General features: G+C 37.8%; 3 protein-coding genes and 1 long non-coding RNA gene across 8 annotated transcripts in view; 3 read left to right on the top strand and 1 right to left on the bottom strand.

Moving 5' to 3' along the window:
- LOC144649950 (uncharacterized) overlaps positions 1-5,203 on the bottom strand; it is a 29,149-nt gene extending 23,946 nt beyond the window's left edge. For 2 of the 5 annotated variants that reach the window (XM_078509542.1, XM_078509545.1), the window contains exon 1: positions 397-730. The gene's annotated coding sequence lies outside the window, so the exon portion shown is untranslated. Of the gene's footprint in view, positions 1-396; positions 738-4,802 lie in introns of those variants that run through there. The other 3 variants (XM_078509543.1, XM_078509546.1, XM_078509544.1) reach the window with 3 other exon arrangements.
- LOC144650012 (uncharacterized) overlaps positions 1-15,849 on the top strand; it is a 258,602-nt gene that overhangs the window by 131,387 nt on the left and 111,366 nt on the right. The window lies entirely within an intron of this gene.
- Positions 753-2,232, top strand: LOC144649977 (uncharacterized). The gene is made up of 2 exons (XM_078509596.1): positions 753-1,067; positions 1,493-2,232. Exons 1-2 carry the CDS (start codon positions 797-799, stop codon positions 2,206-2,208), a joined length of 987 nt encoding a protein of 328 aa, XP_078365722.1. The 5' UTR covers positions 753-796; the 3' UTR covers positions 2,209-2,232.
- Positions 6,533-15,611, top strand: LOC144649981 (uncharacterized). Its single transcript, XM_078509605.1, has 2 exons — positions 6,533-7,999; positions 15,186-15,611. The coding sequence occupies exon 1, from the start codon at positions 6,706-6,708 to the stop codon at positions 7,456-7,458; it is 753 nt and encodes a 250-aa protein (XP_078365731.1). The 5' UTR covers positions 6,533-6,705; the 3' UTR covers positions 7,459-7,999; positions 15,186-15,611.

Here is a 15,849-nt window from a genome sequence, read left to right as displayed (position 1 = left end):
TAGTGGCAACAGGCATCGTAGCAAAAATTTCCTCGATAAATACCCCTTAGTGTATGTATGGCGGAAATGTTTTCTTCTCTGACGCAACGTTTTAACGATTTAACGGTGTTTTGGTCATATATTTTGTTTCTTGGAGCCAAAAGTAGGTTCTTGTTGTTCCAGGTAGTACGCTAGTTGTAACTAGCAGACCGTTTTTAAACACCCTGACTTTCGCTAGGGTAGCCCAAGCGCTTAGGTTGGGCTTTCTTATTGTCAGGGTAAGCCTCTTATACTTTGTAAACACTCTGAATCGAATGTGCAAGTGCTTAAGGGTAACCCCGTGCAAGAGTAACCCTAGCACTAGGGGTATTCTACCGTTTTGTAATTAGTATTGTTGATGAAATAATATATACTTACCGTATTTTCGGCTTATTTTCTTTGGTGAAGTCTTTATAAGTACAGTTCAGCGACAAATATTGCAAGTTGAAACCCTTATTTTCCTTTATGAAGTCTTTCTGAGTACTGTATAGCGACAAATGTTGTAAGCTAAACCACTGATGCTGTAGACCTATTATTCCGTTCAGTGAGTTGCGTTCTCCTTCGTCTTATATTGTGTGTCGCGTGCTTTTACGTGCAATCTTCCTGTTTTCGACACGTATGCAGATCCCGATTTTAAGTTTGAATCCTCGGTTTCACGCACGAGTCATGCAGTAACTCACGCGTCGCCTCGACTTCCGGTAAGTTGTTTTGAAAAGCCGTGTGTCCTAGGGCGCGATCCATTGGACCAAAATTTCCGGAAATTCCGGTACAAAATCGAATGGAACAGAAAGTTTCCGAAAACTCATTTCGAAAATTGTGGTCAACTTCTGGAGGTTGCCCTAAAATTCCGGAAAATCGGAATTCTCGGAAAATCCTGTTCCATTGGACAATTTCTGCTCAGGCCCAGTTTCCCCCAACCCGGAAATCGACAAAGTTCAACATGGACAACATGGCGGGCAACCCTGCTCAACAGTTTATGTGCTCATATTGTTATCTTTTCGCAGACAGCTTAACTGCGTTGTTGGAGCACTACTGCCCAGCGAACGTTGGTAAGTAGTACGAAAATACGTGTACACCCCGTATAATTGTCTTAAACGAATGTGATAAGAGCACATCTTGTGCATCCTGTTTCCCGCCATTTACGCTTGTGAATGTCACAAGGACAGATGTATGTTTTTCCAGTGAAAACGTCTACTTTTCGCATTCTTTACGTTTAAAAAAGCGCAGAGCTACGTTTCTGAGCTAAGTGAAATGAGTAGATGGCTTCAGAATTTATCAAGAGAGGAGTAATATCTGTGAGAGATTCGAACAGCACTTCACTAGCTTATTTACCAGCTGTAAGCTTAATTATTTTAATTTCAGCTTATCTCAAAGGGTGTGTGTAAATTAGGCTTTGAAAAGGTGTTTTAAACTGAAGATATAAGAACCTAATAATACTTAGCCTTAAGTTTAACTTAAAGCTTGTCTTCTTTAGACCTTGTTGAAGAAACACAGCAAAATCAAACACAGCAAGTTGTATTGCCTGGAGAGGCTGATGGTCATCCTAACTTGCTTCAAAAGTGGGAAGACAAATATATTCTTCTCCTAATTGAGAAGTATATTAAGTCAAAACACTTGTTGAAGAAACCCAGGGTCACGAAAAAAGAGGTTTTCGAAACCATTGCCAAACAGTTCAATGAGGAAGCAGATGTTCTAGTTGATGGGACTCAGTGCATGCGAAAATGGTCCAAGTTGGAAACCCAGTTTAAGAAGATAGAGGACAACAACAAGCAGACAGGACGTGCAAACAAGTCATGGAAATTCTATAACCATTTAGAACAGTGCATTGGTGATAGTCCCAGAGTGCATCCAGCATACACATTTGACACTGCCATGCCATCCACATCCTCAGCAAGTAGCAGTACTGATTCCGAGAAAAGTAGTGTGGTCCACTCAGACAGCAATGGCACTGATGATGATGAATGTGATGTTGATGATAGCATGGCAAAGGGCAAAAAGCCAAAAACACTTAAAAAGAGGCAACGTAAGAGAAAAAGCCACTCTTCTGCTTCTGAAATGCTAGCTTTTTTAGAATCATATACTGCCAAGAGGGAGAAAGTAGAGGAGGAAAAGTTGCAATTGATGCGAGAAACACAACAGAAAAAAGACAATTTTTTTACCCAATTTCTTGATATTCTAAAAAATAAGTAATGGGCTGCACATTCAAAGCCCAAGCTTAAGGCTATTTGTTGATATTTACATCTAAACAGTGGTATTTCCTCTGTGTTTTAGGTTTCAAATGTTTGGGCAACTGTCACGTTTTGCACACAACTGAGTTTGTTAAAAACTGCAAGAGTTTTTTTTTTATTTTACTTTTTGTTGTTAAATGTATTGCACTGGAAAAATAGAAAATGAATAAAAAGTTTATGTTGACAGGAAGGTAGGGTGTGTTACATGTAACTACATATATCTAGTCATATGACACATAATCATAATTTGTTGTTCCAGAAAATATTCATACCCCTCCACAGAAGGTTTTTTGATCTGAATCCCCCCTCCCCTCTGGATATTCAAGTCAAGCCCCATACTTTCCTTTAAAAATTTTAAAATAAAAATTAAAGGAGAGACCCCCAACCCCCAAGGAATTTCCAAATGACCTTCCTTGGGGTGGGTATGGATATCTTCTGGAACTGCACAATCAAATAAAGGCAGGCTTATTGGCAGGGTGGGCTTATACCAGTATTAAGCAGTGTAAATGGGAATAAACACAAGTCAATGTGTACATCTGCTGATCATAGACCTTTATTTAAATGTGGTGGCTCCTAAAGGAGCCGTTTGAATGATTTCCAGAGCTTCATGGACCACACACAACATTCATCAGGTGCGTTCTTTTTTGTTCCGCTCTTCCATCTGGGCATGGCACTTGATTATCATCACGATCATTGTCATCGTTCCCATCAAGCATGTACCCTGCATCAAAATCATCATGTACCAAACAGAAATTGTGCAGGACACATGCAGCAATGATGATTTTTACTTCCAGTTCTAAATCCAAATGATCTAGAAAGAGAAGTCTCCTCCATCTTCCTTTCAAAAGTGCTATTGCCCTCTCTACTGTTTGTCTAATTGAGGAAAGGATCCTGTTGAACCTCTGTTGGCGTGCTGTCAGATGTCCATTGTCTCTGTAAGGTGTTATAAGCCACCTAGAAAAGAATATTGTACATCTTGTTGACTGTAGCTTTATTTTTTTCTTTACATGTAAGTCACTCAGCAGTGAGATTTTTCTCAACTGGAACTGTTAAACAGTTCCCTAAAATGTCCAAGAAGTTTAAAAAAGTATAAACTTTTGATTGTGATCAGCATCCAATTTCTCTAGAGTTACTGATATACCTGAATTGAGAACTGTTCACTAGCACTATGAGAAGTGCATAATGAAAAGACTACCAATATTAAAAGGAATTTCCCAGTACGAAATTAAATACCTTAATAATGGATATCCACCATCCCCCAGTAGATGAGTGTCACCAAGAAACTTGTTTGCAGATGTGTGCCACAGCCCTGAATTTCGAAGGACACGTGAGTCATGAACTGACCCAGGCCAGCCAGCAAGAACATCTGTGAATACCATGTTGTTGTCACATACAAGCTGAAGAAAAATTGAATTTTTGTGGCTTATAATTCTACATGGGTTAATTCCTACCAAAACAACTCTGAACGTGTAACAACTAGAATCACCTGAACATTCATCGAGTGGTATTTCTTCCTGTTGATATAGGCTTCCGGTTCGTGTTCAGGTGCACGGATCCGAATATGAGTCCCATCGATCAAACCGATTATACCGGGGAATCCCCCATCGTCTTCAAATGATGTTTTGATTTCATTTGCTTCATTTCCTTTAAATTTTGAATAAAAAGAATAGTTTATAACAACATATATATTATTTATATTGTAAATATAGTAATTTGTGCCAGTTTATAAATGTTATGTGAGCGCCACAACTCACCATTCGGCCATCTGATGTATTGACCTGAGAGGGAAACAGTAGCGTTCACGACTCTGCGAAAAACCCTGTTGACACTGCTGACTGTGATGTCAAATCGATCAGCCACGGCCCGTGCGGGTTCTTGGTTCGCAATCCTCCATAAAAAAAACTAAAACCTGCTTTTGGGGTGCAATGACTTCTCGGCCACTCGGATTTCCCAGCGGTATGTCTCCGCTACGTACAATTTCTCGCACAAGAAGTTCACATGTTTCCCTTGTCATGCGAAAATGACTTTTAAACTCATCAGGCAGGTATCTCGGAATAGTAACCTCCGAATAGTCCTGAATGCGGGTTAAATTTCTCCGCATGAAACAGCTAACAGCTGAAAATAGCACCACATCATCGTCCTCCTCCACAAGATCATTTAATTCAGAGTCTTCCAAACACTCCGAAACACACAAGTGCGACATCAAATCCGCCATTTTGAATCGTGGCGGGAAATTCGTTCCGAGTGGGAATGGACCTAGCCTGTCCGATTCAAGTGGAAAATACCGTTCCATTTGACAGATGAAAATTTCGGAAATACCGAAAATTTTGGTCCAATGGATCGCGCCCCTAGATTTTGACCTCCTGCACTCAATCATGCGTGTCGTCGCTTTCTTGCTCAGTTTATGTTGACACTTTTGCTCAGAATCTGATCACGTAGTCAACGCATTTTATTTGCTATAGGAAATTTATTCCATCAGGTATTTCGAGTGGTCGTATCAATTACGGGGTTAATTTGTAACGAAAATAAAAAGTAAAAAGTATTGTTGATGCTTACCGTAGATACGCTTATTTTCTTTTGTGGAGTCTTTATAAGTACAGTTCAGCGACTGAATCAGTAAGTTGAAACCCTTATTTTCTTTTGTGAAGTTTTTCAGTACCGTTCAGTGAGAAGTATTGTAAGCTAAAACGCTTGCTGTAGAACTATCAATTCGTTCTCCTTCGTCGAACGCAAGCCCAATTTTGTGCGTCACGTACTTTCACGTGCCGTCTCCTCTTTTCGACATGTGTGCAGTAGTTCACAAGTCTCGTCTTCTTGTGAGTTGTTTAGAATAGCCGTGACGCTTTTGTGTGAAACGCGTGACAAGCCCTAAGAACATCTGCGTAGGAGGAGGCTACTTTGTCGTTGACGTCTTTCACTCAGTCGTCCGTGTACGTGTTGTCACGTACGCTCAGTCTGACACGTGTAATCAGTGCATTTTATTCTTGGTTCTCACGTGAGGTCATCAAAATTCGAAAACCCAGAATCGAGGACCCCTGAGTTTTTATCCTTTACTGGCAGCCATATTAAACATCCTAAATATGTATCTTGTTGAAGGTTTTTAGCTCGATAGCCTTCGCCGTCATTAAGATTGAATTTCGGAAGATGCCACAAGAGATCAAAGATGGCCGCCAGAAGTCTGTCACGCTTTCTTAAAAAAATTCCTCATCATGCGATTTTTAACAATCTGAACAGTTGACTGTTATTGCAAAAAATGGTTATTTGAATGTTTACTTGTTAATGATGGTGATATGACCGCTTTCTGTAGCAAAATAGATAGATAGAAAGTTTATTTGATATTTCTACAAAACAGTCGGAAACTGAATTGCTACATTTTCCTGTGGCAAGAACTTATGTAATTTATGGCTTCTATCGAGCATGATCTTATTGAAGAGTTTCTTCAGTTTCTTGTTGAAGGTTCTGTCATATATAATGTTAGAAGTTCTATCCTATATAATGCTAGACGTTTTCATTGATTTCCGGCAGCATGATGTTGGAGCCCAAGCAGTTGGACTCCAACATGGCCGCGCGTTTCCATACTAGTCTCTAAATTTGAGTAAAACATTTTGAGGGATAACTCGAGTACGGAATAACGAACAGACCTGAGACTTTAACAAGAAGTTTATATAGTAATTTTCTACAACCTGTATTATTCTCCATTTTTGACTTAATAGTTTTGGATGTATTTTTCGCGGCGTGACAGTGGCGTCACAGTCAATTAAAACCACCTATTTGCTTTTGGATATTTATTTCATCAAAAAAAATAAATGTTGGGGACTTCAAAGCTAAATCTAAAAGGCACGTTGTTTAACAATGTTTCAGACAAGAAATTGATAGAGCTTTTGCTGAGACCAGAAAAGGAATATAATAACTAGGTAATAACAATGTTAAGTTCCTCGGTAATTTGGATAATTTTTCGTATACATGCAGAATTGTGGAAGATTACGATTAAAGTTCTTTTAAAAAGCGAAAGTTACCAATGGGCGCCTGATACTACCTGATACCACTGTATCTTTTTGCATTGTCTATTACGCAGGTCATATGGCATCATTTGTATGACACAAGTTCATGCAAGGACAAGGGCACATTGTATGCTGCAAGAAACATGATTGATGCAAGGAATGTGACAAATGACCCGCACGACAATTTCATGGCATGTGGCGAGTTCTTAGACAAAGTCACAGATTTGCCTGATTTGGGGGGCATTACACCACTTAGGGATGGAGACATTGGGGAAGAAATTAGAATCCAAAGAAGAATTTCTACCCTGGGGATCCTGACGATAAGCAAGCAAAGCAAGACTATGTCAAGAAAGTATTGAAATGCTTTATTGAAGACCATGTTGTGACAAATGTACCGGAGCTGAGCCAGCAAGCACCCACTTCGAACGATTTGAAGTGCCGCTTTTGTGCCAGGAAGTATGCCAGGCCAAGTGCGCTTAAGAACTACGAGGAAAAGGAACATGGTTTTGATGTTGCCCAAAGCAAAAGCTCATCCCAACCCCCCGCCCCCCGCTGAAAGTGATCAGGACAAAGTGGACAATTACACCCACCAAGCCCTTGTATTGCTGCTGCTGAGAAAGAATCATGAAGATGCCATTACACTTGCTGATGGGGAGAGAATTGTAAGACTTTACAAATTCTTTTGTCTGTTTAACAAAGTAAGCAAATGCCCCAAGTATGCCATCGGAACTCTGCATTTTCTAGCTCAGGTAAAGTGCTTCCTTAGCCCAAGGCTAGTTCATGCCCACTCTCTAACCTGGAACAGATTTGCCAATCATCAAGGAAACATTGACTCAAACTTTCCAAAGGATAAAGAAGTTGAGCATGACAATTTGGCATTCAAGACAGACATACATAGTTTCAAGGGTGAAATTACTGACAAGAGCATTGCCAGAGTGAGTCATTTAACTAGTCCTACAGACGAAATCCTCAGTAGCTTTGACAAGTGTACTCAGGTTCGGAAGCCATCTTGGAGGCACACAGCAATGTCCACAGAAAGTGATGTCATCGCATTGGTCGACCATTTTTTGGAGGTAGACCTGTATGACACTATCCCTGGAAGAAAGCACTCTGCATTCCCAGAAATGAAGCACAATTTGCTTACAGTCTTAAAGGTGGATGAACTTAAAAATTGGGTTTCAATGGTAAATGCAGAAAATAATGTTTATTGAACTATCAAAATATTATGTCAGTGATTCAAAAGAGGGTCTTGAAGGGGGGTCCTAAATCCCAGTTCCCAGCCCAATTTTCGTCCAAATCCCAGTTCCCAGGCTTCAAATCCCAGTTCCCAGCCTTATTGTGGTCCAAATCCCAGTTCATAAACAAGAAATCCTATTCCCATACGTACAGGTTAAAAACCTGTGCATATAAGGACTATAAATTTGGCTTCATCGGTTCTGGGGTAAAGACACCCCCTTTTCCCATTCTATGCCATATGGGACCTCTTATCATATTGACTGTATTCTGACCACCAAGCTATTTCAGAGATTTGAAAAAATCTATGACTTCAGGACCCCACGAATATTCTGATGGGGATACATACACTTGCAGGAATCTTTGAAGGTACTTATGGAAAATCCCATTTTTGGTATTTTGCCCTGTTTGACAAGTTTGTCTAATCATGTAAAAGCAACATCATCCGCTTGCTCAACACATATAGGAAGCATATTATATTCTGCGTAATTTATTCTAAGTTGATCATTAATGACACCAGTATCCACTGGAAAATTTGAACCATTTACAGACTTCAATAAAGTTAGTGAAATCTCAGTAAAATGTCTGCATTCTCCTTGTAAATTGCAATCTCTGTAAATGTGCACACTTACAGAGATTTTGTAAACTACATAAAAAGTCCGTAGATTTCAGCACTTTTTCTTCGTTGAAATCTCATAAAATGTCTATAAAATGTTGCTACTTTTCTTGTAAATTTGGTGCAAAATTTACAGAGATTCTATGACATATATATAAATCTCTGTAAATTAACCGTAAAATCTCCACGTTTTCTCTGTAAAAAAAGTGGGGGATAAAATCTCTGTAAAAGCGAAATTACAAAATCTCAATAGAATCTCTGAAAAAAGTGAACGAAAGTCATTGCATAAAATGTCAGTAAAATATGAACAAAATAACTACATAAAATGTATCACAAAAGTACACACAATGTCTATAAAATGTATACATTTTATTGCAATAAATCTCTGTAAACGTCCACATTTTCTCTGTAAAATCAACGTGGAAAAGCAAGAAGCGTATGTGAAATATAGCATATAATTTCAATAAAATCTCTGTAAAATCATTGCATAAAATGTCAGTGAAATGTACACAAATTAACTACACAGAATGTTCTTAAAAAGGACAGGAAATGTCTACAAAAAGGATATACTTCATTGCAATAAATCTTAATAAAATGTTGACATTTTCTCTGTAAAATCAACAGGAAAAAAAACATTGTTATATGAACCACTCTAAAAGTTGAATACAAAATTTAACAGTTCATGTTTAAATGCCACTGGTATGGTAACATGGCAAAGAATTCATGTTGATTTCGATTTAAAACATACATCTTTGAATAAGACTTTTGCCTTGGAATACAAGCAATATTCGGGGAAAAAAGAACTCACTTGAATGGCCGACATGTCAACTAGACGATGTTTGCTCGCAGCTTCTACATGAATGGTTAACAATGGGTAATTAAAATCTCGAGAGAAGTTAGAGCCGTGAACTTGCAGTTTTTTCAAGCGTTTCGCGAGACGAGAATCTCGTCTCGCGAGAGGGTGATAACTTACTTTTGCGGTACTGTAATAACCAGTTAGCCAGAGACCAAAAGGAAAAAGGTGGAGTATCCATGTTACAGAGGTGTGTCTTGCAGAGGTAGAGACTGAGTGAAGTATTTTTGTCTATTTAAGACCATGTGAACAGTCTGTAATAGGGAGATGTATGCATTATAGATGTGCTCATAAGTTCAACTGTATTGACCTAAATTATTACAGTCCAAATTCTTTTTTACAGAAACCTTTAAAATATGAACACCTCCCCAAAAGGGTACAGCTCAACTGAAAGAGGCAAAATTGATATGAACTCTTCAAATTGTACCTCTGTAATGGGCACCTCCATAACATGGACACTTTTTCAAGGACTGTTGTGTACATGAAGCAGGTTGTCATTATAACAACAGTTATCCTCTTTCATAGTTACATGTACAGTGTATGCTACCATACCAGCAGTACATACATGTATGGTAAAGGTATAGGAATTTAATTCAATTACTGTAAAATAAAAAAGGTATTACTGTACATTCATTTTGTGTAACACAAATTATAACTAAATACAGTTGAATCCCTATAACTCGAACCCTCAGTAACTCGAACCTCCCGCTAACTCTAATGATTTTACCCTTGATAACTCAAACTCCCGATATCTCAAACCTTTTTCGATTTCCCTTGAAGGTTTGAGTTATCAGGATTCAACTGTAATTCAAACACCTACCCTACTCTACTTATGTCCAGGCTATAAAATATTATTTACATGTATATAAATGACAGCTCATCATCATTCGGTAGCCATGACCATCTACAGTTTGTTTGGTCACCTCTGTTGCATCAAAATTGAGAACTTTGTATGTATGTTAATATTTTTTACTTACATAACAACAACACTTTAAACCAGTGTAGGTGTTTGTGCCAGTGATGAAGCTGGACTCTGTTCTATCTTTAGCCAACACGTTCACAAAAAATACTGATGGTGGTAAAAAATAAAGATGGCAAATTTCAAGCTCGGTGATAAATAGTCAAGAAATTATTCAACATGACCTAGCGTGGGACAAAGAAAAACTCTGAGTCCCCGACAGGAATCGAACACATGGCCTCTCCCAACCGGTGTCTGGGAGGCCATGGGTTCGATTCCCGTCGGGGAATCAGAGTTTTTATTTGTCCCACGCTCGTGTCATGTTGAATAATTTCTTCACTGGTGATGTTTTGTCAATGTTCATTCACTATTCAAGGACAGTGTACATGTAAAGGTAATATACAAAGGTAACAAAACAAATCAAGCATTTATATATATGTACATAGTAGACAATTTGGCCTCCTGAACATGTAGCTTGATGCCTTATTTCTTTTCACTTTGCCATGTTGCAAACGTGCATGGTCATGCCCTTTTCTGTGGTGAACAGAAAAAAATTCTGTTAGTTAACTGCACACAAAGGGCCAATGTTCTAAACAGAACAAGTAAGCAAAATTACACCAACAGAGTAGGTGACAATAATTATTAGACCAACAGCTAAGATAGTTGTAATGTAATTAACATTTTTAAATTTAAGTATTTACAAATAAAATTTAAATATGACATAAAGTATCTGACACTAAGGCACTGTTCACACACTCATTTGTATCCATACTGCCTTTGAACTGGGTACGGGTACGCCTTTGCTTTAAACAGCCCTGACAGGTGCAGGGATGTAGCTAAGAAAACACTAATCATCAACAAGCCCAGCTGGCTTTTCTGGCCTTGGGAGCTCTACAAGTTTACCCATTTGCAAGTCTTTGTTTTCATGTGAAACTTCAGCCGGTTTTAAGTTCTCTTTCAGCTGGTAAATTTAGCCGGCAGCCGGCCCTTAATAACATCCCTGGGATGTTGAAACAGCATTGTTTTGAAAATGCTGAGAAAGTGTTCTCAAAAATTATGGTTTCATTGGTCTGTAACAGCAAAACCGCTCTATTTAAAAAAAAAAAAGGATCGTTGTGTTTTGGTGTGAAATTGGCTGGCTCCTAAAAAGTAAATATGGCAAACCACAGAGTGTACTGCTTGCTTATACACTTGGAAAATGGCTTATTGGTTTCCGTGAACAGTTTAAAGCCATACAGCTTTTGATAGGTCATGCATATGTAAATCCCTGTTGATTGGAAACCGCATCTGTGTAAACAATGCCTCAATCTTATGTGCAGTTACCATAATATAAACAAATCAAAAAATGAACCAGGACATAAGGGTTGATTTGGTAGCTTGAGTAAAAACAAAGGCTCTTAAAATAATAAATAATTATTTTACTAATACAATAAGGTGCAAAAAAATAAAGGAACTGTAAATGTAATAAGAACAAAACAAACCAGCACATTAATCCCCCTTTCGCCTGGGGAAATTGGAGGGAAAAAAAACGCCCCCGGAAAAAAAAAAAAAAAAAAAAAAATGAAAAAATTTTAGGCCCAAAGGGCCAAAAGCCAAAAAAGAAAAAAATTAACCTGGAGGGTTGTTAATCTAAAAAATATAGAGAGGATATGCTGAAATATACATGTAACATTTTTCCCTAGTAACATGCAGCACAAAACCTATAGTTGATGTTTCACGGATATTGCAATAAACAGGGAGGTGTGGTTGACTTAATCCCAGATCATGCAATCCAGGTTTGAGCTCTAGCTGGGGTAGCAGTATTCTTTTCTTGGGACAAAAACACAATATTGGGATAACTGAATATATGTATCTGCTATTATTAAAAACAAGCCATGCTATATTCCAATTTCTGAGTTTTGCCTAGTTAATAGGCAATATAATTTTCAATATGAGCTCATATATACAATGTACTGTGGACCACAAAATATGGTGGGTGTATGCATTGACGAGAACAACCCGGCCGGGACCTTAAATATTTCATTTCCTTTGGTGTTTAGAATAAAACAACAGTTCCACTCGTACTTGTTGAATATGAGTTAGTTGTAGCCAACTGATATTCAAAACATGCTAGTGGAATGACTTCTAAAGAACAACTGGATTTCGAAACACAATTGAAGCAAGAAGAAAGGTATATTTTAAGAGATAAACTTCAGTAAATGCCAGGACTTGAGCTCTGAGGACTCAGCCAGGGCTAGGGACTCAAGTCAGAACTATTTTTTAGTTTTTGAACAGTGTGAAACTGTATTAAAAAGTCCTTGTTCTTATGATGTTGTAATCTTTACACTATTTACATGTATAGTAGTAGTGACCTAAACAACAAATAAAAGCTAACCAGTCCTGAGCTCGAGTCCTGGCTCAAATGCTAGCTCCTAGCTGAAGTCTTTTGTTTTATTGAAAATGCCAAAAGAATTGCAATATTTGAGCTCCCTAGCTATTTTCGTTGACGCGTATCCGCTGCCAAATTTGTGGCCAATGGTATATTTAATGGAATATCCCACGAGCCACTTGTATTTTGGCGGTATACACACAAGCCTTTAGGCGAGTGTGTATATGAAGAAAATACAAGTGACAAGTGGGATTTTCCACAGTATACCACTAGAAAGTGTTGTGTAAGTATATACATGTACCATGCCATATAGAAAATACGCTTACAAAATGTCGTTGAGATTAAGATCGCGGCACACAATGGGAAGGTTAGGTTGAATACCGTCGAATAAACAATGACTTTTTTTGTATTCTGATTGACTGTATTTCCTATGGCATGGTATAGAAGCTCACATGCCATTGCATGTAAACCAATCAAATCAAATCTCAGAAATTGCAACATAGGTACCCTGGCTGGTTGTTATGATTCATGTCGAAAAAAAGAAGGATAAAATCTTCTTTAATACTTTCAACAGGGAAAGATTATCGTACTGAACTTCAATTTTCCTTATAAAAAAGTCTTACATGTAAGCCTTACATTTTATCTCCCTCATACATGTGCACGAACTTTTTAAAGGGACTCACAAAATCGTAATGTATGTACGAAGACTTCATCATCACTTATAATAATTTATAATAGAAATCTCATCAAGTATCTACTACATAATCTAACAGACCAAGACTTTCTACATTTATAAACGTACCTTGAAGTCCACACGAAGCAGCAAGCATTACAAAACTGAACCAGTATGGCGAAATTTAAACATGGCGGAATACTCCACTCAGTGACACTCGATTTCACTCGACTCTGAGCAAAAGAAGCCGTCGGGAGAAGATTATCGTCAGAAATACCGATAACTGTCATGAAGCGAGCTTTAAACTAATAGAAAAGCGACTCGAGCATCGAATCTTCATGTATAAACATTTGTAAACGAATAAAAGTTCGTTATCATGATTATAAAACAAGCGCCAGAACCCTTCAAGCGTTTGCGCATGACCGTTTGGTACTCAGACCTCCTCCGTCCGACCCTCCGTCCAATCGTCAAGTCTCGTTCCCAGAGCCTTCTCATTGTCCTCCGTCCGTTTGTTCGTAAGCGTATCAGCGTATGGACGAAAAAAAAGCGTTCGACGAAATAAAATTTTATCTTTTCAGTAAAATAGGGAAAATGTACTCAACTTTCTTTGATGTAATTAGTCCTTTTGTTTTTTTTGGGGAGTTTTGAGGTTTTTGTCGTCATGTGTCGTAGCCATGATCTGAAGGCTACGACAAAATGAAGGCTACGACAAAAATACGACATAAATCATACATACGCTTACATAAATCATTCACACGTTTCATATAATTTTTCTTTTCCATCGATTTCTCGAATCGTGAGTTTTGGACGCCTGTGATTTTATTGACATTTTATGAAGCCCCGTTTGTGTCAATTTATGGACATTTTATGAACTTTTTATGAAGCCCCGTTTGTGTCAATTTATAGAGATTTTATGAAGCCCCGTTTGTGCCAATTTATGGAGATTTTATAAAGCCCCGTTTGTGCCAATTTATGGAGATTTTATGAAGTCCCGTTTGTGTCAATTTATGGACATTTTATGAACTTTTTATGAAGCCCCGTTTGTGTCAATTTATAGAGATTTTATGAAGCCCCGTTTGTGCCAATTTATGGAGATTTTATGAAGCCCCGTTTGTGCCAATTTATGGAGATTTTATGAAGTCCCGTTTGTGCCAATTTATGGAGATTTATGAAGCCCCATTTGTGCCAATTTACGGAGATTTTATGAACATTTTATGAAGCCCCATTTGTGTCAATTTATATAAATTTTATAAAGCCCTGCATGCGTCATTTTATATTTGTGTAGTTCCCCGTTTGTGTCAATTTATGGACATTTTACGGAAATTTTATAAAGCCCCGTTTGTGTCAATTTATGGACATTTTATGAACTTTTTATGAAGCCCCGTTTGCGTCAATTTATAGAGATTTTATGAAGCCCCGTTTGTGCCAATTTATTGAGACTTTATGAAGCCCCATTTGTGCCAATTTATATAGATTTTATAAAGCCCTGCATGCGTCATTTTATATTGTGTGTAGTTCATAAACATTTCTTACGTGATTCCGGTACGTGTTTCAAACGTCAGAGTGCATGTTGATTTACCGGCTTACTTTGTAAGAGACTACCAGACTGGATAACTCTTAAAACCAATCTCTTTTACCCTACTCACAGGTAAATCAGCCGGCACTACGTTCTTAGTTCTTGCAATAACAAGCTGGGACCTCAAGGACGGGCATTAATTAAACGCACATTACATTATATGGTCCGACTGCAATAGTCGAGTCTTCTAAGTTTTTTTCCCTCTTTATCCCTCTCAATATCTCTTTCTCTCTTTCGCTCTGTTTTACTGGTTTGGAGACTTGAAGATGTGAAAATTTACAGAGATTTTATGATGTTTTGCTTAGACAAATTCATTTGGTAAATTTACAGAGATTTTGTTACTTATTTTGAGAACTTATCATTTACAGACATTTTATGTGATGATACTAAGCCTGGTAAAGTCTTTGTAAATTAAGATTTACAAACATTTGTGTGAGATTTTATGAAGTCTGTAAATTTGTAGTCTTTACGTCTTTTCCTTGTTGCTAGAATTTACTAACATTTTACTAACTTTCTTTTAAATACAAGACCGAAAAACCATATAAAATGTCTCTAAAATAAATTTACAAACATTTTGTCTTTAACAGGCAAAACTACGAAGTCTGTAAATTAGAGATTTACAAACATTTTATAAAGTCTGTAAATGGGTCAAATTTTCCAGTGATCTTGTGAAGTTTCCTCATCGAGTATTACAGATTCTGCATCACTAATCATCTCTGTAGGAGGGGGCGTAAGGGGGGGGTCCGAAAACCGCGTGCTGACAAGTTTGCCATGTTCCAAAGGTGAATGCGCCAAAGTTTATCGATAATAATTCGGAAATCTTCGGTTAACTTCGGCAATCTAAGGAAAAGTTCGGAAACATTCGTATGACCTTCGGTCAACAGTTTGAAAATCTTCGGAAATGGTAGGAAATCTTGGGAATGATCATCAAAAACCTCGTAATTAGTAGGTTTATAAAATAAAAAAATAATACATGGTTACTTGGAGATATGAAATTTATCTTCTCGTGTTCAAATCGATATCTCACTCGTTCGCCATGGAGTTGAACACTAGAAGATAATTTCATATCTCCGCACGACCATATATTCTCCATGTATTCTCTATTTAAACAAACCACTGATCACGGACGTGATATGACCGCAGCGTAAAGCCTGGAAAAATGCTGACTTTTTTGTGTCATCAAAGTAGGATAATTCGAGTATTTGTGTGAAATTATGCGGGGAAATTATATATAGAGTCAGAGACTAGCAAGTCTAACAAGGAAGAGAAATCCCATTCCCATTTTCCAAAGTGTTTGTCCCATTCCCAGTGGTAAAATCCCAGTC

The sequence above is a fragment of the Oculina patagonica genome, chromosome 4, assembly GCF_052425735.1.
Source record: "Oculina patagonica isolate OP01 chromosome 4, crgOcupat, whole genome shotgun sequence".
Classification (NCBI taxonomy): Eukaryota; Metazoa; Cnidaria; class Anthozoa; order Scleractinia; family Oculinidae; genus Oculina; species Oculina patagonica.
The sequence above is the reverse complement of the archived record's forward strand: the minus strand, read 5'-3'. Positions and strand labels throughout refer to the sequence as shown.